The 22,658-nt window shown below is 39.4% G+C and overlaps 2 protein-coding genes and 1 pseudogene across 2 annotated transcripts; 1 reads left to right on the top strand and 2 right to left on the bottom strand.

Moving 5' to 3' along the window:
* The first annotated feature begins 2,641 nt into the window (after positions 1–2,641).
* On the top strand, positions 2,642–12,546 carry LOC135615976 (protein TPR3-like). Its single transcript, XM_065115128.1, has 26 exons — positions 2,642–2,848; positions 3,250–3,358; positions 3,472–3,651; positions 3,738–3,851; positions 3,944–4,102; positions 5,050–5,227; positions 5,308–5,431; positions 5,522–5,637; positions 5,742–5,904; positions 6,004–6,113; positions 6,200–6,269; positions 6,438–6,511; positions 6,596–6,691; positions 6,784–6,879; positions 6,998–7,125; positions 7,224–7,458; positions 7,541–7,705; positions 7,781–7,870; positions 8,011–8,157; positions 10,281–10,391; positions 10,497–10,676; positions 10,753–10,881; positions 10,953–11,048; positions 11,180–11,368; positions 11,453–11,619; positions 12,031–12,546. Exons 2-26 carry the CDS (start codon positions 3,279–3,281, stop codon positions 12,242–12,244), a joined length of 3,411 nt encoding a protein of 1,136 aa, XP_064971200.1. The 5' UTR covers positions 2,642–2,848; positions 3,250–3,278; the 3' UTR covers positions 12,245–12,546.
* An 876-nt stretch (positions 12,547–13,422) lies between these two features.
* On the bottom strand, positions 13,423–18,684 carry LOC135615977 (pyrophosphate-energized vacuolar membrane proton pump-like). The gene is made up of 8 exons (XM_065115129.1): positions 18,339–18,684; positions 16,294–16,868; positions 15,581–15,960; positions 15,419–15,505; positions 15,004–15,334; positions 14,282–14,692; positions 14,143–14,202; positions 13,423–13,918 (listed from the first exon to the last, which is right to left on the bottom strand). Exons 1-8 carry the CDS (start codon positions 18,586–18,588, stop codon positions 13,712–13,714), a joined length of 2,301 nt encoding a protein of 766 aa, XP_064971201.1. The 5' UTR covers positions 18,589–18,684; the 3' UTR covers positions 13,423–13,711.
* On the bottom strand, positions 16,170–16,260 carry LOC135616015 (U2 spliceosomal RNA; annotated as a pseudogene).
* Positions 18,685–22,658: the final 3,974 nt, after the last annotated feature.

Here is a 22,658-nt window from a genome sequence, read left to right as displayed (position 1 = left end):
AGTCCTTCTTGGACCAAGCAAGGAATTGAGCATGCGGAGTCGGAGGCCTTGGTTTTTTTTCCTCGAGTACAATTAAGTAAGCCATCATTTAACATTAATCGTGTGGACATCCGAAGATGTATCATCAAGAATCTCAATAAATAACAATGGAGCGTACGACCATAGGTAGTATAGTCATGGAGAGGGACACTATCGGCTCCTTCCTCTTCAAGAGAGAAAGAGAGATGGTAAGGAGAGGACGAGCATTCCATATGTATCCAATGGAAGCATTAGGAGAGAAATGGTGAGGCTGTTGCATTGTGTTCCTTCCTGCACACCAAAGGACGTCCTGATCCATGTGGGAGAACAGTGATCGCAGCGTCTCTATTAGGCGACATGTCTATCTGGGACAACGATGCTTTCGGAAGATTCACGCACAGTTTCTACGTAGTAGATGAATGCGTCTCCTCCTACCCGTCCTCGTTAATTCTTCTTTTACATGAGAGAATCAAATATTTCGTTCAATCCTCTATCTAAATTGGCTATATGTTTCTAATTGTTGTACTATTTAAAGTTGGTGTAGGAGACAGCTTTGCAAATTCTCAAAAATCCAAGCTCCAGGGAAGTTCTAATGTCTTTGTTGGAGGTAATCGAATCATCTATTTGTTGCACAAGTGTCCCTTTTTTCCAGTGTATACATCCAAGGAAATAGCAAGAGGAAGGTTGCACAATTGTATTCTGACAAGTTTCATGGCAAATAGGATAACAAGTTGGAGGCTACAGAATCGCAAGTGGGAAATGAGGTTGCAGTAGTTTCAGAAGAAGCTGAAGAATGCGATGGCTCATCGACTGACTCTAATGCATCGAAAGATTGTCATTTCTGCTCCATTCTAGATCAACTGGTTATATATGCATCATGAAGCTTCCTTTGTGTCATTACAACTCTCCACTATCTATCATCATTTTATTTATTGAAGTAGTAGTTAAATGCTTTCATCAGGACAAGAATTCTCTGAGAAAGAGTCTTGCAACTTCACAAGCACCTCGACCTGCCCATCCCAATTAGCTGGACTTCCTCAAGCACTTCATTCATCCATCCCAACTTCACAACCACCTCGACCTCGGTTGGCCTTATCTCTTGGTGTTAAAAGCTTCCTGTGGATTTCAATCCCTTCAAAAAGGGCTCGGGAGTATCGTTGGATACATCCCCGACCATCTAGATATCCTATATCGCTCCTCAACTTGCGGTGATGCATATTCTTTTCCAGATGGATGTATCTAAAACAGCAGAAATGATGCGTTGACAATCTAGCTTGCACAAGTCTTCCCGTCGACCTCCATGCCTAAGAGCATCGAAGCTTATCTATGCTCGTGAAATGGTGGAGTCGCATGGCATCTCTGGGGTGCTATGGCACGAAGGACATAGGGAGTCGGCCAAAAGGATACATAGCCGGAGGTGGCTTTGTGGTCACACCCCTGAAGGTTCTATTCCTCCCTCCTTATCGATCATGAGACCTCAAGTGTCTAGGTTCAGTGAACGAAGAAACGTATGCACCCACAGCTCCGGGAGCAACCAATCGGATAACCGGCTCTTACAAAGGGAGTGGTTATAAATAGGTCGTAGCATGCTTATGAAAAGAGCAACAAGAGTTGGATTACCTCTGGAGTCCCTCAAACAATTCAGTAGGGCTCTTTGAGCTTAAACTTGAGAGCTGGTTCTCACTGAAGTGTTTGGGGGAACTCTGGATGTCATCCAACACCTCAAGAACTATGTGCTATTGTGTAGATCAAGCCCTCTTTCTTTCTTTCTCTCTCTCTCTCTCTCCTCTTTAGGTGTTATCATATCAACTTTCACCTGGAAAAATAGTATTACATTAGGTGAAGTGCTGACAAAATCTTTATAACATTTTTAGAATTGTATTTTTCTTATTTTAATATAATAACGACCTTATAGTTGTTTCATCTCTTCACAGGATTTTGCATGAGGATGAACCTCCAGTCACTTGATATCTAACTTGTCACAGATTTCTTTATTTCTCATGGACTTCATGTGTGGTTCTTCAACCACACTCCAAGAAAAATGACTACTAATCATTAATGAAAAATATTATTATTTTTTTATGATAATCCTGTCAATAAATTATATTTTTAATGATAAATGTTAGTGCTTGTGGCTTAAAATTTACGACTGACACGGAGGTTTTTTTTAATGACAACATGCATTTATCATCATAAAAAATCTGAGGTATTTATCTTTATATATATATATATATCATTTTCTAGAGGAAAATAAAAAAAATAGGTGGGTTTTTTATTAGATACTAAATCCATAAAATACCTGCCAAATCTTCTCACCAGCTGACGGAAAGTGGATCTCCTCGTGATCATCATCATCCTCAAATTTCGTGCTATCATTTGGCTCCGTGGTGATTCCTTGTTCATACTCTACTTCTGCAGCGATTCCAGACCTACGTGTTACTATCTCATTGGGCGCGGACATATTGTTCTGTACGGACTCCATCATCCCATCACATTGATTTCACCTCGTTCCGTCTAATAAAAGCCGGCAGATTCCGCTACGTTCGCGATGTCCGAGACTTCGGCTGTATCAAAGCGGGCCCCAAACGCCAACGCGTTATAAGGACGGACGCGGAGCATCTCTAATAAGCGAGTGGATATATCACAGTGATAAGCTGCGGACCTTATCCCCACCTTTACCATGAATCCAACCGCTCTCGGCTCCGAATCCTCCTCTGACAGTCCGATTTCTGTAGGTTTCGATCGAAATTGCTGGTCGCTCGTCTCGTCTCTGGTCTTTGCCTCGCTCGGATCGATCCGTCTCGCCGTCTTCCCGTTCTTCTGCTCTTAGGTGAGCTCGGATCTCCCTCGCCTTTTCGTTGGAATTTTCGCTTCCCACTCTGGCCCTCTTTTCTCCTGTTTTTCTTATTCTTCCTCGATTACCGATCCTGGTGCTGTTCTTCCTTCGTCGATCTGTTCAAGCCCTAACGTTTCGGTCCTTGATTCGGGTGCCAACCTTAGTTGTCTCGACGGAAGCGATAGAAGAAAATTTGGCAAATCGAATGCTGGTTTCTTGGACTTCTTTGCTTCTGGTTCAAGTTTGGATTCATCGACGGTTCCATTTTTCAATTATTTTCGAAATTTGGTTATGAGTTGTTCTCCAAAATTTGATTTTTTTTCTTCAAGTTCGTGTGGTTGATGGGAAGATGTATCTTATTTTGTCTTCTGTATTTCTTTTATTTGAGGAATTAGGGTTTTGAGGTGGAGTCAGGGGCAAGACAATGTCGTCTCTCAGCAGAGAGCTGGTGTTTCTGATTCTGCAGTTCCTCGATGAAGAGAAGTTCAAAGAAACAGTTCACAAGTTGGTGACATCGTTAAAAATTCGATTTTTGGTTGATTAATGGGTTTTTCTCGTGGCTATCTCGTGACTTTTTCTTTTTGGGATTTTTCTCTTTTTGTGGGGTTTGGATGCAGGCTTGAGCAGGAGGCTGGCTTCTATTTCAATATGAAGTATTTTGAGGATGAGGTGCATAACGGGAATTGGGATAACGTCGAGCGGTACCTCTCTGGCTTCACCAAGGTTGATGACAACCGGTACTCCATGAAGATATTTTTCGAAATAAGGAAGCAGAAGTATCTTGAAGCATTGGACAAGTACGCTTCAGTTTATTATTTTATTGTTCTTTTTTTTTTTTAAGAATTTTTTTTTTATAAAATTGATCCTTGTTTCTGTTCCCTAGGCATGACCGAGCAAAAGCAGTTGAAATCCTTGTCAAGGATTTGAAGGTCTTTGCCTCATTTAATGAGGAGCTATTTAAGGAAATCACACAACTTCTAACTTTGGAGAATTTCAGGTTCAACCATTTATATTCTCATCACTTATGTTTTATCTCGATTGTTTGCCTCATCGTTTACTTCTGTGATGCCTAATACAGTAGCTTTTCAGGGAGAATGAGCAACTCTCAAAGTATGGGGATACAAAATCAGCACGGACCATAATGCTTGTTGAGCTCAAGAAGCTGATTGAAGCAAACCCTCTATTCCGAGATAAATTACAGTTTCCAAACCTAAAAAGTTCTAGACTACGTACCCTAATTAACCAAAGGTAAGACTCTAAGAGGTTACACCATGTGCTGTTAGCGATACTTGGATTTTCATTCTCTTTACTGAAGAGAGCAGCAAGTAATCTATTATTTCAAGCATGAGGTAGCAGCTCAAAATTATTTCACCTACACAAAAGCCCTATAAGGACAAGCACTCAGTAACATTTGGCACATTGCATATCTAAAATAAACTCCATTTTTTTCCTTTTGGAAATCTTTTCCAGCTATAAACAAAGAATACCATCTAACCCTGTTCACTTGATATCTGATCTTCAGATTCCTTTTCTACAACAGTAGTGTTTACATCATCTTTTGGTTTGTATTTAAACAATCACAATAAACTTCTCCTTGTGATTTTTTATTGTCATCATATATAGAATAAATAAAAAATTTTGTATAGTACCTTTTATGAATCGGTTAAGCCAACTGTTGGAAGTGAAAGCCAGTAAATGCAATTTCTCTGAGGTTATCTACATAACTTGGGTTTGAATGAGGCAATAGAAGATTGCCTGATGTACCTGGCACCAGATGGTGGGGTGACGAATCCATGCTTGCCAGTTATTTGATGATGATATAAGCTTGCTCAAGTGAATTTTGCCTAAAATACATCATTAACATGAGGAAGTTACTATTATATATGTGCATATATTTCATAAACAAACAGTGATCTTTGGTAAAGAGCAAGATGGTGCAGTCATTTCCTGAATATCTCGGAAGACATCAATGTCATGGATATAGATCCAGTCGCAGATAGAAAGAACTAGGAAGAGTGCTAAACTTAAAGTTGCACAGATGGCATAAACCTGCCGTGGTGCATTTGGAAGCTTGTTTTTAATTTGCATCTCAATCCATTTACTCTTGAACAATCAGATGAGTCATCTCTATTTTCTAACTATTTGGAGTTTGTTGATAAGTACTCAGTTTCACTAATAATTATGTGATATGACAGTTTAAACTGGCAGCATCAGCTATGCAAAAACCCTAGGCCAAATCCAGATATTAAAACTCTTTTTGTTGATCATTCATGCGGACAACCAAATGGTGCTCTTGCTCCATCACCGGCAAACAATCCACTACTTGGATCCATGCCCAAAGCAGGAGGTTTTCCACCGTTGGGTACTCATGTGGTAACTTACCTAATCTTAATTTACTTGTTTTTTTTATCATGAGATCACTCTCAAATGTTTAATATATCATTCTTCTTCAGCCTTTTCAACCAGTGCCAGCACCAGTTCCTGCAACCCTGGCTGGCTGGATGTCTAATCCTTCAGCTGTAACCCATCCAGTTGTCTCTGGTGCAGCTATTGGACTCAATGCACCTACAAATTCTGGTAGTGTGATGGACTCTGTAATAGCTGGTAGCACAAGTTTATGGTGGAATGTCAGTTGTTTTGAATTTTTTTTTTTTTTTTTCTGTGTAGTGGCAATTTTGAAGCATCCAAGGACTCCTCCAACAGCCAACCCTTCTATAGAGTATTCATCAGCAGATTCTGACCATGTATCAAAAAGAACAAGACCCATTGGAATTTCTGATGAGGTATGCTGGATGTCGCTGCTCCATACGTGTACTTATGCACTGCTTAATTATGTTACTTGCTGGGTAATCCTAATGTTCCTTTGAATGTTGGCTACTTAATTCAGGTAAATCTGCCTGTAAATATACTGCCAGTTTCTTATCCTCAGAATCATAACCAGTCTACATACACTATAGAGGACTTGCCAAAAACAGTTGCACGAATGCTGAGTCAGGGCTCGAACCCCATGAGCATGGATTTTCATCCATTACAACAGACTATTCTTCTCGGTATGCTTTTTGTCATTCTTGTGCTCCTCTGAGTTATAAGTAATTTCCTTTTCATGACTTGCTGAGGCTGGTTGTTCTTTTGTTGTTGTCATATTGTAGTTGGTACAAATGTGGGAGACATTGCTTTATGGGATGTTGGCACTAGGGAGAGATTAATTCATAAGAACTTCAAAGTTTGGGAGCTTGGAACTTGCTCCATGTCTCTTCAGGTTTGGGTTTTATTTTATGATACTACACACTGTTGAATGGTCCTCTGGTGTTGCACAATGGATCTGAGTTCGGCTCCATTATACAGGCATCTCTGGTTAAGGATCCTGCTGTATCAGTTAATCGAGTAATATGGAACCCAGATGGCTCCTTGTTTGGTAAGTTTGTAAAAACAACAAGTTTTTATGTGGCTCCTTATTGGTATGTTTATAAAAACGAGGAGTTCTTTGTTTTTGGTTTTTTGTATATGAATATTCTGCAGATAAAAAGGGACTGTTAGGGAGTTGTCATTAGTATTCCCTAATTACTCCTTAACCATTGCGTAGGTGTTGCTTATTCGAGGCACATTGTCCAAATATACTCTTATCGTGGTAGTGATGATATCAGGCAGCATTTGGAGGTTTGGAAATCTGGATTCATCTTTAAATGCACTACTTTCTCTGTTTATTCTTATTGATGGCTTCTTTGAACATTCAATCCGCAGATTGATGCTCATGTTGGCGGTGTTAATGATATTGCATTTGCTCATCCCAGTAAGCAGCTTTCTTTTATAACTTGTGGGGATGACAAGACAATTAAGGTTTGTCCTGAAGAACGATAGAATTTTAGACTCTGAAGTATATGTGCTTGGTTGCTTGCTTGACATTTTAATCTAATTATGTGTTACGTTAGGTGTGGGATGCAACTAGCGGCACAAAACAGTATACCTTTGAAGGGCATGGGGCACCTGTGTATTCTGTTTGCCCTCATCACAAGGAGAACATTCAGGTAATCTATGCATTTAGTCTTTTAAGTAAGTTATTGATACAACTACGTATTCTTCTTTTGGATGAGTTTTTGTGTTCAATTTAATTCTTTTTACCTTTTACCTTTGTTGGTCATACAGTTCATCTTTTCAACCGCACTAGATGGAAAAATAAAGGCATGGTTGTATGACAATCTGGGATCCAGGGTGGATTATGATGCACCAGGACATTGGTGTACTACAATGGCCTATAGTGCTGATGGTTCGAGGTATATTTCCGCTGCTATTGTCTATTTTTATGAAAATTTAGAATAAATATACAGTGGTTCTGCATTTTTCAATGAATGTTTCCTCTCATTTTCTGTAGGCTGTTTTCATGTGGGACTAGTAAAGAAGGGGAAACATTCATAGTGGAATGGAATGAAACTGAAGGAGCTGTGAAGAGAACATACCAAGGATTTCGAAAACGTTCTTTGGGTGTTGTGCAATTTGACACCACACGGAACCGGTTTTTGGCTGCTGGAGACGAGTTTTTAATCAAGTTCTGGGATATGGATAATACTAATTTATTAACAACCATTGATGCTGATGGTGGCCTTCCAGTCAGTTCTCCTTTTACTATCCTCATAAATAAATATTTTTAAATAAAGTCCCTGTTTATATATCTTCAACTTTTAACTTCAGGCAAGCCCAAGGATACGGTTTAACAAGGAAGGAACATTATTAGCTGTTTCTACACATGATAATGGAATTAAAATTTTGGCAAATGCTGATGGAATTCGTCTGTTGCGCACACTTGAAAATCGTTCTTTTGATGCGTCTAGGACTGTTTCAGAGACTATAACAAAGGTAGGCTTTTCTGGCCAACTACTTGTTTTTGACAAGGTGAGAATGTCATGCCATTATCTTTGATATCTGATACAGCCTATGATGAGCCCATTGTCTGCTGCTGCTGTTGCAACTACTTCTGGAATAACTGATAGAACTGCTCCACCTATGCCAATATCTGGAATGGTTTGTGAACTATTCTTTCGTACACAACTTTATTCAAAATTATCATTTTAATCTCAGAACCCTGCTGTATTGCAATCCATTTTGAATTCAGGAACTTCTATAGACTATTATTGTGCTAACTTTGTATTCAATTTTGGTAGAATGGAGATGGCAGAAACTTGGTGGATGTAAAACCTAGAATTACTGATGAATTGATGGACAAATCAAAGATCTGGAAGCTTACAGAAATCAATGAACCAACTCAATGTCGGTCTTTAAGGCTTATGGATAATCTTAGAACAAGCAAGGTTAGTTCTCTGCAGTCAAAATTTTACTGAAAAATTTATTTGGCATTTATCCATATGGGAACTTGTGATTGATATGCATTGTAAATTCAAGAACCTTTTCTAACTTGCTCACAGTGCATCTCATCCTTTTTGTTTCTTGGAGTGTTCCACAACTTTGCATTCTATTGAGACAAGACCTTTGTGCATTTATCAGGGAAAAAAGTATGTGCCATCACTGTCATATATAAGGTCCATAGATGCATATCTGTTTGGCAACCTACATTATGTTTGTTGTAAGAATTTACTGCTCTATGGTTGTCTTTGTTGAACTTGAAATGAGTCTCACTTGCTTTAGTAACAATATGATGAAGACGATTCTAATCTTAGTACTGAATCATTCAATAATACGTGCATTATTGACCCCTGAAAATATGCTTGGAATTTGACTGCATTTGTTCTTTGGATCAATCAGTTAAACGATTTCTCCATTAATTTATGTAGATATGTTTTTCAATGTATTATTTTCATTGATGGTGATTTGGTCTTGAACTGCCTCATGCTGAGGTTGTGTTGCTAGGCAAATAGGTGTCAGGTTATGGCGTGCAGTTCAATTTATAAGGTATGAGCATTCCTTTCAGATTTTACATCCATCGGAGATAGGTTTTGGGAAAGCAAACCATGTGCATAACTTTCCTCCAGATTTTACCAGAATTTAGAAGTAAAGTTGTCGTCTCAACAAATTGTGATAACAAATTGTTATCACAATTTGTTGACTTTACAACAATCCTTCTTTGTTAAGGTTATCCAACATGAAATTCATTAACTGTGATCCTTATTCCACTTTAGTAGATAGATTCTATAACAATCCTTGTTAGCTTATGATTCTTTGCCTTCACTAATTGCATAAGGCATATCATAAAAGCAAATGAACTAAGAATATGAGTGGTTTCTATGCTTCTTAAACATAGATGAAAAGTAATATATAAACCTGTAACAAGCCATCGTGGCTGCTTATTTTCTTAAATCAAAGAATAATCGAATGTGATACAATATTCAACTGAATACTGACTTTAGAAAAAAGTAAAGTACATTTGTACTGGAGGATGATTTTGAGGCTAAAACAAAGTAAGCATGAAGGAATACCTTATTAGTCTTGTAAGATAAGCTAATAAGAAATATTATTCGGTCCATGTGATGTGACCATAGGTCACTAAACTTTGTCTGAACTTTAACCTAACTATTTTTGCTATCTTGAATTTATCTATTGCCACAGATCTCATGATTGTTGTTTGAGATCCGAGAGTTGCTTTTGGTAAACAATACAGAGATCTAGGTGGTCCATTAAAAAGTGACCTTTGTGGTTTCTTGATGTGCTTGATGAGCTTCCAAAAATTGATGATCTTCGAATGTAGACCTATTGTCATAATTCTGAGATGGTTGGATGCTACAAATACTTTATTTAGAATTTTAGATTATACTAGATGCTTCTAGGCTCAAGTGCTCATGGCTTATATATTAGGCGTAAAACATTTTCATTGTTCCTTTTTCTTCATGTACCAATTAAATCTAGCTTTGCTTGGAGAATGTTCTAGTAGTTTATCAAGAAATGTCTTCTGCCATTGATTGAATCTCATGGTGCGTATAAAAAATGTACCAACCATACTGTTAACAGTTTGATCATGTACAGGTATGCATTATATTTTATGTACCATGTTGAGATATACGGACACTTGAGTTAATGCTTCATTAATTTCTTTTTGGCAAGAATGCTTCATTAAGTTTTTTAGTGATATACCAGAGTCTATTCTAGTAGTCAGAAGGGACAAGTACGTGCTTGGTTTTTAAGATTTAAGTCCTTGCTTCTATCTACTGTATGTTCCCTTTGATGATTGTACCTGAAGTCCTTAATCTAGATCTAAGAATCATTAGCCAATCTACTAGTGAGATAAGTTGATCATTCATTTAGGAATTAAAAGACGTTGTTGGTTATGCACTTGGAATAGGATTTCCATGTGGCATCAAAGTTCTAATGATTTTGGAACATCATCATTTTGACTTCTTTTTGCCATTGGATCCTAAAGTTGCATTTATCTTACTTGTCATGCAAGAAAAGTATTGTTTTTCAAGGCCCTGTTTTGTTACAGATTTCGAGACTGATCTACACCAATTCTGGTGCTGCCATTTTGGCTTTAGCATCAAACGCAATTCACCTGCTCTGGAAGTGGCCTCGTAATGAACGCAATTCAAGTGGAAAGGTAAAAGAAACAATAAATGCCTCTATAAAACACCATCCTTCTTCAATTAGCATAAATCCAAATTTCTGCCGATACTTCTCACAAAGGGAATGCTTCATTTTGTAGGCAACGGCAAGTGTTGCCCCTCAATTATGGCAACCACCAAGTGGCATATTGATGACTAATGAAATTACAGACACAAATCCTGATGAAGTTGTCCACTGCTTTGCATTGTCAAAGAATGATTCATACGTCGTGTCAGCATCAGGAGGGAAAATATCTCTATTCAACATGATGACTTTTAAGGTCAGACATAAAGTTTACATCATGCATTACTGCTTTGTTCTTGCTTAAATATTGACCATTATGTTTTAAATAACAGACTATGACAACATTCATGCCACCACCACCTACAGCAACTTTTCTCGCATTTCATCCACTAGACAACAATATAATTGCTATAGGAATGGATGACTCTACAATTCAGATATATAATGTTCGAGTTGATGAGGTAATTTGCTATTAAAGCAACATGTGACTTGTGTGAAGAAAGAATGTTGTTTACAAGATATGCTTCCGCAGGTCAAGAGAAAACTTAGAGGCCACTCGAAGAGAATTACTGGTCTTGCCTTTTCGAATGCCTTACATGTGCTGGTCTCATCTGGAGCTGATGCTCAGGTTATTCACTGATGCTTTAATTTTGAGGGGGATATGGGACATGTAGCATATAATGAGCTCACATATGGTTCTTTAATCACAGGCTAACCTCTTTATGTGTACATCCACTTTCCTTCTTTCTTTTGCTACAGTTGTGTGTGTGGGGAACTGATGGGTGGGAGAAACAGAGAAGCAGATTTCTGCAGATCCAATCTGCTCGCACTCCATCAACCATCTCAGACACACGTGTTCAGTTCGATCAAGATCAAATACACTTCCTAGCTGTGCATGAGACCCAGATTGCTATATATGAAACTACTAAACTAGAATGTGTCAAGCAGGTATTCATGTCAGCTTGTAAATGTTGGAGCATATAGGTTATGCAATGTTAATCCTCATAACAATAGTCCTTTTTTGTCTTTCAGTGGTCTCCTCGTGAAGGTTCTGCGCCCATATCACATGCAACATTCTCTTGTGACAGCCAGTCGATATATGCTAGTTTCTTAGATGCCACTGTATGTATATTTAATGCTGCAAACCTCAAGTTGCGTTGTCGGATCCTTCCGGCTGCATATCTCCCTGCCAGTGTCAGGTACGACGAAGAATCAATTCCTGTAGTCTAGTGTTTTTTGCACTTTTCTCTGAGTTGATATATAATGGATACAAGTCTGTGCACTAACTTGCTTTGCAACTGTAGCCTGGTTATTCATCACATAAAATGATGTAATAAGATCATATATATATATATATATATATGCAGCATGCCGTATTTTGTCACCCATGTTTTTGCATACTTTTAGGCTCCATTTCTCCAAAAAGAAAAAGGCACAATAAAGATCCATACTACATGTTTTGATGATTATGGTTATGGTTTTAGTTTAGTTGCTGATGGTGCTTCTCGCCTTGTGAATGTAGCTAAGAAGAGTCATAGTTGTTTTCTTAGCTTAAAACAGTCTGCAGTTTTACCTGCACATGATTGATTACTGTCTGCTTGTTTTGACAGCACAAATGTACATCCGCTCGTGATTGCTGCACATCCATCAGAGCCAAACCAATTTGCCCTTGGTTTGACTGATGGTGGTGTCCATGTGGTAAAGCCACTAGAATCTGAAGGCAAATGGGGTGTTAATCCACCTGCTGAGAATGGGTCGGCAAGCAGCTTGTCCGCGCCGCCCACCAACGCTGGACCCTCTAGCTCAGATCAACCTCAGAGGTGATGCAAATTATTGCGAGCACATTATTTGACCCTTTTTGCTCTCATTCTCTCTCTCTCTTGAGTGGCTAAGGTAGGCAGTTCTTAACAGTCAGTAATGACCCGTTTCAAACTTTTAAATGAGTCAGTCCTATTATTTTTCACCTGCATTTGCAGTCAGGGCATGTAATCTCATGGAATTGTAGTTGGCTAAATCCTACAAAATAGCATGTAATCCTTTTTTTTTTTTTTTTATACGCGTTGTTTATGTATGCTGTAAAAGAAATATTACATGGTAGAATTAGATATGCTTATTTGTTGGGAGAATGTTGTCTTTGAATTGAATTGAATGCCGCCGATATGTTGCAATCTCTAACAGGGAGGCAATGGCATGAAAACATTTGCAGCAGCCTTGCCTCATTGTAATTTTCATCTCTCTTAAACTTAAAATTAGGTCGAGCTCATTAATCTAAGATTATTTGAAACTTAAGTGTATGGAAAAGTAGTGATGACAAAGAATTTTATTATTATTATTATTAGGTTTAGTGTAAATAATGTTTTGTTATTTATTTATTTTTTTTACCTATTTTTAACTTTAATGTATTTATTTATTTATTTTAAAAAATTAGAGTAAGTAACAAAGATTTGGTTTGACCCGAAGATATCTTTATTTTTTTTTTTTTTTACAAAGAATAAATATTGGAAGCGAGATTTGAGTCTAGAATATTACAATAAACTGTAAAAAAAAATTAACCAATTAGTTTAGCTAATACCTTCTAAAACATGTGAGATGATGTTTTGAATCTTTAACCTTTGATAAGTGAAGAACCTAATACACCATCACCACATCAATGTTTAACATGATACCTAACTTTACCTTCTTATGCATCACCACCGTATCTACATCCATTAACAGGGAAGAACTCGAAACAAGGAACATAAGGTAATCGAGTTAGTAGGTATCACGTTTAGCACCGATGTAATACTCTCATGCATCAGTGTCTTTAATTATCCTAACAAATTACAGCTAAATTTGCCTAAAAAATATCCATAATCCATCCTCACACAAAATTTGGTTTGCCTCCACTGTCATCTATATTGAAGTAAATCATGAAAGGCTTTCATGATGAAGCCTCAGTAACTACCACTTTCAGCACCCAACTCTTGACTGCATCATGCATCGTATAGGACGAGAAGAGCATATATGTTTGGTAAACTACTGCTAACTATATCGAAAATACTTAGTGTCATCACCGTGCTATCAAAACATCATCTATCTAGTACAAGAAAATTTTGGTCGGCCACAGACCATAGTTGGCACATCCAGGTGCTGACCTGGATGATATCACAGTAAGACAAAACCCATGTATGATAAAGAAGGCAAAAATGGTAAGCATAAGTTGATACCACCAATAGCAGAACTTGGTGGTGGCCGAGGAGTGTGTTCTTGAAGAAGCTGCAAACTCCTCTTATCCTTGTTCTCCTGCCTGCCTTAGAAAATCTTGAAGAGCAGACCACCATGAGCAGCAAAGAATGGTGCGAAAACTAGAGATTCCACTGCCATCAGCTTGATGAGGATGTTAAGTGATGGCCCAGATGTGTCCTTCAGAGGATCCCCGATGGTGTCGCCAATCACAGCAGCCTTATGGGCATCTGATCCTTTAGGGCCGAGCACCCTAGCATGCTCCGATGCACCAGCCTGAACAATCCAACATGACATTAGTAATGATTGCTTACAGGTGGGAACAAAGTTTAAAGTGGAGAAGGCTGAAGGCGCATGATCTTTGAACATTATCATCATCCTAAATGGCTTGAACTAAAAAAATATAATATCATTCATATACATGTCCTCGTATATACCAACCAGTATGAGAGTCAGGGAAAGCTAGAAAATGCAACATTAAATGTTTAGGGTGGAAGAACCTCAATATACTTCTTTGCATTATCCCATGCACCACCAGTGTTTGATGCAGATATGGCAATCTGTTTAGCACAAAGAATAATCACCAATAAGAGGTACACAAATTTTCTAGTTCATATAAGCTTAGCTGATTCTACATACCTGAACTCCAGAAACAAGGGCACCAGCAAGAACCCCAGCCAGAGTCTCCACACCAAACAAGGTTCCAACAATTAGAGGTGTGAGCATCACCAGAGCACCAGGAGGAATCATCTCCCTGATTGAGGCATCAGTGGAGATCTTAACACAGGTGGCATAATCAGGTTTAGCATTACCCTCCATAATCCCAGGAATGCTGTTGAACTGTCTGCGGACTTCCTCTACCATCTTCAGAGCTGCACTACCAACACTCTTCATGGTCATGGCTGAGAACCAGTAAGGCAGCATGGCACCAACAATTAACCCAATGAAAACTTTTGGTGTGAGAACATCCACGGTGGAGATTGCCGCCCTACTCACAAAGGCACCGAAGAGTGCAAGCGACACCAAAGCAGCAGAACCAATGGCAAAACCCTAAAAAAGAGCAAGCAATATAACCACATATATCAAGTACATCAACTAATATAAGAAAAATTACAAATACGGAGGGACGAACAATTTGTGGTAAGATTGCCAAATACAGCATCAGATTGGTTTTCAAAGAAGCCTCTGAATAAACCAGGTAAGCATCATTTCACAACATGTTTAATCAAAGTATGCAATTGCCAAGTGAATGATGACTTTGCAGCTATGCTCATCACCACCATAAAGTAAGTTAGCCAGTCATGTTTAAATAGATTAGTGATAATAGAACAACAAAGATTTTTGTTTAAAGCTAATCACACCTTTCCGATGGCAGCAGTAGTATTGCCTGCAGCATCCAATGCATCAGTTCTCTCACGAATCCTGTGGCTCATGCCAGCCATCTCAGCAATACCTCCAGCATTATCACTGATCGGACCATAGGCATCAATAGCCAGCCCAGTTGCAATGGTGCTCAACATGCCAAGGGCAGCAACCGCAATGCCATACATGGCAGCAAGACTAAAACTAACAAATATGCTGACAGCAATAGCAAAAATTGGGATGATGACAGATTTGTATCCCAAAGCAAGCCCAAAGATGACATTAGTTGCCGCACCAGTTCGGCATGAGTCAGCGACATCTTGCACAGGGCTGCAAAAAAGTTATAAGAAGAAAACTCTCTTAATAACAACCACACACAATCTTGGATAAATTTATAGAAAACAAGTTTCTAACCTGTATGCATTGCTCGTATAGTACTCGGTGACAAACCCAATAACCAGGCCAGCCCATAATCCAATTGCAACACAGAAGAACAGCTCCCTAGCAGTTAAAAAAGGGTGTAAATTGCTGCTTAAGACCCTAATCTATTAAGCAAATAAGTGTATATTTAGTTACCAATTCTTCACTTGCTTCTGCTCACCAAAATTGAAGATTGTGAAGGAACTCGGAAGAGCTATCCAACTAACAGTTCCAATACCAATGGTCATAAGAGCAGTGGAGATTATGAGCTGCTTCTTAAGTGTAGGTTCAATCTCTTGCACTGCCTTTATTTCAAAAAACTCAGTAGCAAAAAGTGTAGTTATCAAGCAAACAATGATACCCATGGAGCTAATGAGCAAGGGGTAGCACATTGCAGTAAGGTCATGGTTGATTCCGAAGGAAGAAATAGAAGCCACAACCAGGGCAGCACATGAGGACTCAGCATATGAGCCAAAAAGATCAGACCCCATCCCAGCAATATCTCCGACATTATCTCCAACATTATCAGCTATCACCTGTAACACATATCTAGAAGCTTAATTGGACAAAAGAATTAGTGTTTAATACCTTAGGATTACCAGCACAAATTGAATATGACATCTAGTTATCTGTGAGATAATGCTGAGAATTAAATATAAATGAAAGAGAAGACACAAAATTAACAAAATATAGTAATAATAGATATTCTGCATTGTTCAAACAACTACCAGTTGTACAACACTAAAGGAAGTTACTGATAAAAAGAACTTTTCAGATATTAAACTGATAAGAAAAGATACTACACTTGATCTTAGCCAAAAGGCCGAGAAAGGTATAAGAACTTTTCGGATAACACACTAAAAACTTACAGCTGGATTTCGAGGGTCGTCTTCAGGAATGTTCCTCTCGACCTTACCAACCAGATCAGCACCAACATCAGCCGCTTTTGTGTAAATACCTCCACCTACTCTTCCAAAAAGAGCCATGGAGGAGCCTCCAAGACCATAACCGGTTATGGCTTCAAATAGACCTTCCCAGTCATCACCATAATACAATTTGAATAGGTTAATTGCAATGTAGAGCACCAGAAGGCCATTTGCTGCAAGCAAAAAGCCCATAACTGCTCCAGACCTGAATGCGGTAATAAAAGCTTTTCCAACACCCTTCCTTGCTTCTAAAGTTGTTCTTGCATTGGCATATGTTGCAATTTTCATCCCAAGAAAACCAGATACCACAGAAGTGACAGCACCAAGCAAAAAGGATGCAGTACTAAAGAGAGCATTTGCAAGTGCCGGTTTGCAGTACTTATCCTTGCTATAGGTGCATGGCTGGCTTTTTGTGCTGAAGCCTTCCACAGAGCCAAGAAAGAGGAAGATCAAGACTGCAAAAACGGCCATGAAGACTCCAACATACTGGTATTCAGTGAAGAGGAAGGAAGTTGCTCCTGTTTACAGGTATGACAGGTGAATGCCAGATATCTATTTTGCAAGTCCAAAGTTAAGCAAACATATTTTCCTACTCCCTTTCGTTAAAATAAATAAAATGGGTAAAAAGGAATCAGCAATGAAAGTAAGACACCAAAACCCAAGACGTATTCAATGGATTTAAACATTTTAACATATTAACCTATGTCTTGCCATGTTGACAAGGTCAATGGTCATAGGCAACAACTCAGTGTGATCTATATATCATAATATGAAACACTATTGCAAGTTCTTCACCATTAAATGGGTTAAAAAAATTATTTAATACATCAAAATTAGATGGCAGCCAGTTATCATGAGAAAATAAAAGCTGACTAACCTGACATGCTATTAATATTGACATATCAACATTCAATAGATCATGGATCAGAATATTAGTTGATTTTAGCGCTTCTCTAATACTGTCACTGACAAGCTTCACGGACAGATCAGCTAGGAACAAAAGCCACACTGACAAATGTAACTTGCATCTTATTTGTAGTGATACTGGAACTAGGTGATATTGTTCTTGCCCACAATATAGAAGCAAGTTCCATGACCCACTAGAAAGATAGATATTCATCTCAATGAAGTGATGAACACAAAGCAAAATTATAGTTGTTTCGCATCCCATGATCAAGAAACCTCTAGATGGCAAGCAGGGCAAAAGTGTTTTTCTCTTTACATGCATTATTCATGAATTTGCACGAACCAAATTTGTGCTATGTACAACCAAGAATGACACATACAACACAAGTAATAGGTCTTAAACATCGGATAAATTTGCCATGTCACCTAAATTTCTAATGACTTCTATTTCTATTTGCAAGTTTTGCCAAAGTGAAAAGTAACTTCAGATGTTAGCTTTCAGGAACCATTAAACTGATTATTTCTGATTCAACAACAAACTATGCGAGCTAAGAGTCGGCAACCAGCATAGCCAAGTGAATCAACATACAAAAAACTTGTGTCAGGAATGCTGTAACAGCCTTTGGAATCCATTTAAAGGCCTGTTCTTCCATCAACTCAGACGAACAAACTCTAAGGAATCATTATAAGCTTTTTCAATGACCGTTGAGCAAGAAAATTACCAGAACAAATTCATAGCGAAAGAAGGAATGGCTTCTAACAACCAAATACAGTAGCGAAATTGCCACTACAAACAGTTACTCGTATAACAAGACAGATGGTGAAAAAGGAGCATCAAGTCAAATAATATATACAAGGAAATGAGACTAAAGGATGTCAAGTTAAAGCAACTAGAACAGCTATGCTGGATTTTAATATGAAGAAAAGAGGAGGTTTAACATGAATTCACCGGAGCACAGATTCGAAGATAAAGCTATTCTTAACACTATACCACAAGTTATTTTTAGACAAAAGGAATTCACAAACACATGGACAACAAAAAACTAGTCGACACAAATAGTCTTTCATTTTCTAAAGAAGACCTTCGGAAATGGCGCTCTGGATCTCGGCGCACTTAACGACGACGTTGTGATCGTTGAGCCCTTCCTCCTCCTCGATGAGGTAGTCGGAGTACCCATTCTTGTCGTTGCTTCCGCCCCCCGGCTGCCTCTCCGGCGAGAGCTTCACGGTCGACACGAGCAGCCACTGAACCAGCGCGAAAGCGATCCCGACGACGGCGGCCACCGGGATCAAGACCTCAGTCACCTGGTCTGTCAGCATCGCCGCCCCCATCGGATGGTACCTGTGACGGGAACTCAGGCGGCGGGCAAGGCGAAGAAAGAGGATGAGGGTCGAGGGTTTGAAGGCATATATACGGTAGACCTTTGGGCGCCTCTCCTACGCTTAAATAGAGAAAGAAAGAGAGAGAGAAAGAGAGAGAATAGAGCGAATTTTGAAATGGACAATTTGTGGGAGATTTGTTTTTTTATTCAAAAATAAGAAATGGGATGATATAATAATAATGAGACGACGACGACAACATGGCGTCCTCGGAAAGAAATAGAGCATCGCCACCGCAGAGTGATGCTGGTCATTCCTGTTGGCTGTTCCTTCTTTTTGACCCAGGCGACACAAAGTGCATCATCCCCCACTAACGTGTCGACGGCTCGTTAAAGCAGAGATAGATAGTTTACGACTGGGCTGGTAGGTAAGATGGGTGGGTGGGAAACGGCTGGGCGAGGCAACAAAAGCGGCCCCCATAGCATGTGAACAAAAGTGGCTCAGATTCTTCTTCCTCATCGGATGCCCAATTAAAGGGTGCCTCCTCCTCCTTTCCTTGTCATATAACTTTTTATGTCCACCTTCTTCCTCGATCGATTCGATGGGGAGGATAACGAAAGTTTTCTATTTTCCTGGAAAATAACATTGGAATTATTGTTCTTGGTTGGTGGGTTACATGTGAGAGCCCATTTTTGAGCCCAAACAACGAACTACAAGCAATGGCTTCCGCACAGCATTGGTTAGTAGGCTGCCATGCTATAATATAAATATAGCATATTTATTGAGGATATAAATATGCATTTCACAACTATAAATTCATTGATTTTCTTTTTTAATTAAATATTTAAAATATAAATATATTCTCGAACGTAACTATAGTAATTGTCCGAGAGATGGAAAGCAGATCCAACAAAAGCATTTCTTCCTTGAGATATCTCTTGCCTTTACGATTACGAGCACATAAACAAAAGCTATGCCCTATTTATTCAACGCATATGTTCCTCGTTGCTTCGGGGAAAAGGCATCAACTTTAGTCGTATGACTTCTTCACGAATCATCCTCCACACCGTACCTCATCTATACACTTTGTGTTGAATCTCGTATTTTGATGATGAAACTAATTGATAATTATGTTTATGTTTAACTGTATTTTGAGTGATGCAGGTCTACTCGATCAAGATTAGACAGTTAACGCAGGAGGAATTGACGTTGTGCCGGATGAGATCACGTCAGGGTATTGGACGGCAGAAGGCTTCGGACGTCGAGCGTCGGGCCAAGGAGATTGGAATTGCGCCAAGGATATTGGGATTGCGGAGGTCAACCGCCGATTGGGCAACAAGCCGCAAGAGAGGACGATGCACCGAAGAATCGGATGAAGCACCAACCAATGACGTGCCAGGCAACAGAATGTCAATTCGCGTTGTAATAATTGTCTAGATCGGAGTAGAGTTTTGGCTTGTGTGTGCAGGATTAACTACGATAACGATGAAGACATAAAGCGAAACAAAGTGCCGGAGTCAAGCACGAAGGATTCGTTGGGAGTTCGAGAGTTCGACGGAAGTCCGAAGGTTCATTGGGAATGCTGCCGGAACTAGCCGAGAATGAGTAGGGAGCTTGCCGAAGGGTTTTTCGGAAGCTCGCCAAAAGGTTCGTCGGAAGTTCACGGAGCTCACCGAGAAAGATCGGAGCTTGCCAAAGAAGCTCATTGGAACTCGCCGAGATCAAATCGTGAAGTCTACGAGCTTATCGGGAGTCCGCAGAATGGTTTCCGAGAGTTTGTCGGAAGACCGCCGGAAGTTCGCCGGAAGCTGGTCGAAAGAAGTCTTGACTTGCAGACTTTGTAATAGCTTAGAAAATGTCTTTAAATTCGTAGTTAGCACGTTACTTAGGGTTAGGATTAGGTGTTAATCCTATAACCCAAGTAGGGCCCAATTGGGCCCGAGTTTGGACTGGTTTGGGCCAAGTTTGGAGCCCAAACTAGTAAGCTGTAAGGGTCTGGCGGTGGCACCGCCCAGCACCCGAGAAGTCGGGCGGTGGCACCGCCAGTGCAACGGTCGACAGGCGGTGGCACCGCCAACCTCGGGAACTCAAGGGAATTCAAATTTTGGAGATCAAATTTGAATCCTCTTGGGGTCTATAAATACCCCACAATTCTCAGCAGAGAATACAACCTTTTGAGAAGCTAGAAGTTGAGAAAAGCTTTAGGAAAAGTCTTGTTTTCAATAGCTTGAGTGTTCACCTCCTTTCTTTTCATTGAAATCTTTGTAAAAGGATGAACCACTTGTAAGAGGTTGTAAGAGGGGTGTAAGAAGGAGGTTGATCTTCGCCTAGTAAAGGAAGATCATTAGTGGATGCCGGTGGCCTCAACGGAAGAGGAATCGGAGGAGTGGATGTAGGTCACGATTGACCGAACCACTATAAACTACCGTCTTCTCTGGTTTGCATTTTATTCTTGTCATTTACATACTGCAAACTACTTTACTTAGTCACTACGCTTCTAAGTTATTAAGCTTTTCAAGTTCGATTTTTTATCGTACGAAAGATTTTTCCAAAACCGAAGTTTTAATCCGCTGCACTAATTCACCCCCCACCTCTTAGTGCCGCTCCGATCCTAACACTTTGGTGCTTCTATTTATTCCTGCGTCTTCCTTCCTGTGAAGGCAAACTCGCTTCGCACGAAAACACGAGGTTGGGTGGTGTCATCGCTGCTAAACTACCGACGGATGAATCTCGGGACTAATTACGTATTGTCCAATAGTTAGTTGGTTTTAATATTACGATCCTTATACCTTAAAAAATTATATTAATAGTTCTATAGTTATGAAATTAAAATAATTATATTTATTTATCATAAAGGATATTTGTTTCATCGACGAAAACATAAAAATAAATGATAAAAATATAATTTTAATGTTCGATAGTAGACAACATCTAAGATCGGTGGTAGCAAACTCCTCTCCTTTTACATCTATGTAGGCATCGATACAAATATCGAGTGACTCTTTCAATCTATACTTTCTTACCATGCTTTATACCATGTCCAACCACCTCCCCAATGAGTGGTTGCTATTGTTGAACGAGTTCATCACCTCCACTTGTGCCTCCCGAATCATCCACAGCACCTCCCACATCGGAGGTTGCTTCTTCGCCTTAACTGCTATGCATACCCCTCCTCCTCCTCCCCGGCCTCACCCCATGATCTTATCACCCCCTCCTCTTTCATTGCATCCTCCTCTCTCTTCTACCATAGGCTCGAGTCCCGCCTTCCCAAGCCTTCCTTCACCCCTCTCTCCAACGTCTACAGCTTTATCGCCCTCCTAGAGTCTATCACCAAGAAGACCCCATTCCAAGACCTAGTGGAGGAGCAAGGCGCTGACATCCGGTTTGCTCCATGTGGGAGGAGAAGCGAAACAACTCTAGCGAGGATCCCAAGTCATCCGAGAACGAGGGATTTGAGGAGAAGTTGACAATGTTGCTGAACATCATGGTGGCATGCACAACGGTCGAGGTAGAGAAGCGATCGCCAATGCAGGAGGCACGGGCGAAGGTGATGTTCTCGTCCAATAGCACAACCACTCATCAGGGAGGGCAATGACCGCATGACATCTGTGTTAACATCGACATAGATGTAAAGGGGGAGGGATCCGCCACCACTAATGCCAACGATACTACTGTCCGCCATTGATGCCGTTCACCATCAAATATTAAAAATATTTTTTTACATTTTATTTTCATATTTCCGTCGATCATACTAACATCGTTAGGATAAATGCACATAATTATTAACTAAAGAGATATCAATATAACTTTAAAGTATAGAGACTATGATGCTAAAACCAACTAACTATATGAGACAATATATCATTAGCCCTGAATCATGTAGCGTCGCTCCATCACGTGGTTGACGTTACTATTTTTGGTCAATGTAATTTTATAATTTTCATTTGAAATTAGTAGTAAGACAGAATTCTTTGTATCATATAACTCAATAATGGTCGTACCAAAATAGTTCATTTATCGGATAGAATGTGTTGAAAAATCGAGATAAATCAATTGACGAACAAATTGATTACATAAAAGCT

Source organism: Musa acuminata, chromosome BXJ2-6 (genome assembly GCF_036884655.1).
Source record: "Musa acuminata AAA Group cultivar baxijiao chromosome BXJ2-6, Cavendish_Baxijiao_AAA, whole genome shotgun sequence".
NCBI lineage: Eukaryota > Viridiplantae > Streptophyta > Magnoliopsida > Zingiberales > Musaceae > Musa > Musa acuminata.
This window is presented reverse-complemented; position numbering and strand designations above follow the sequence as displayed.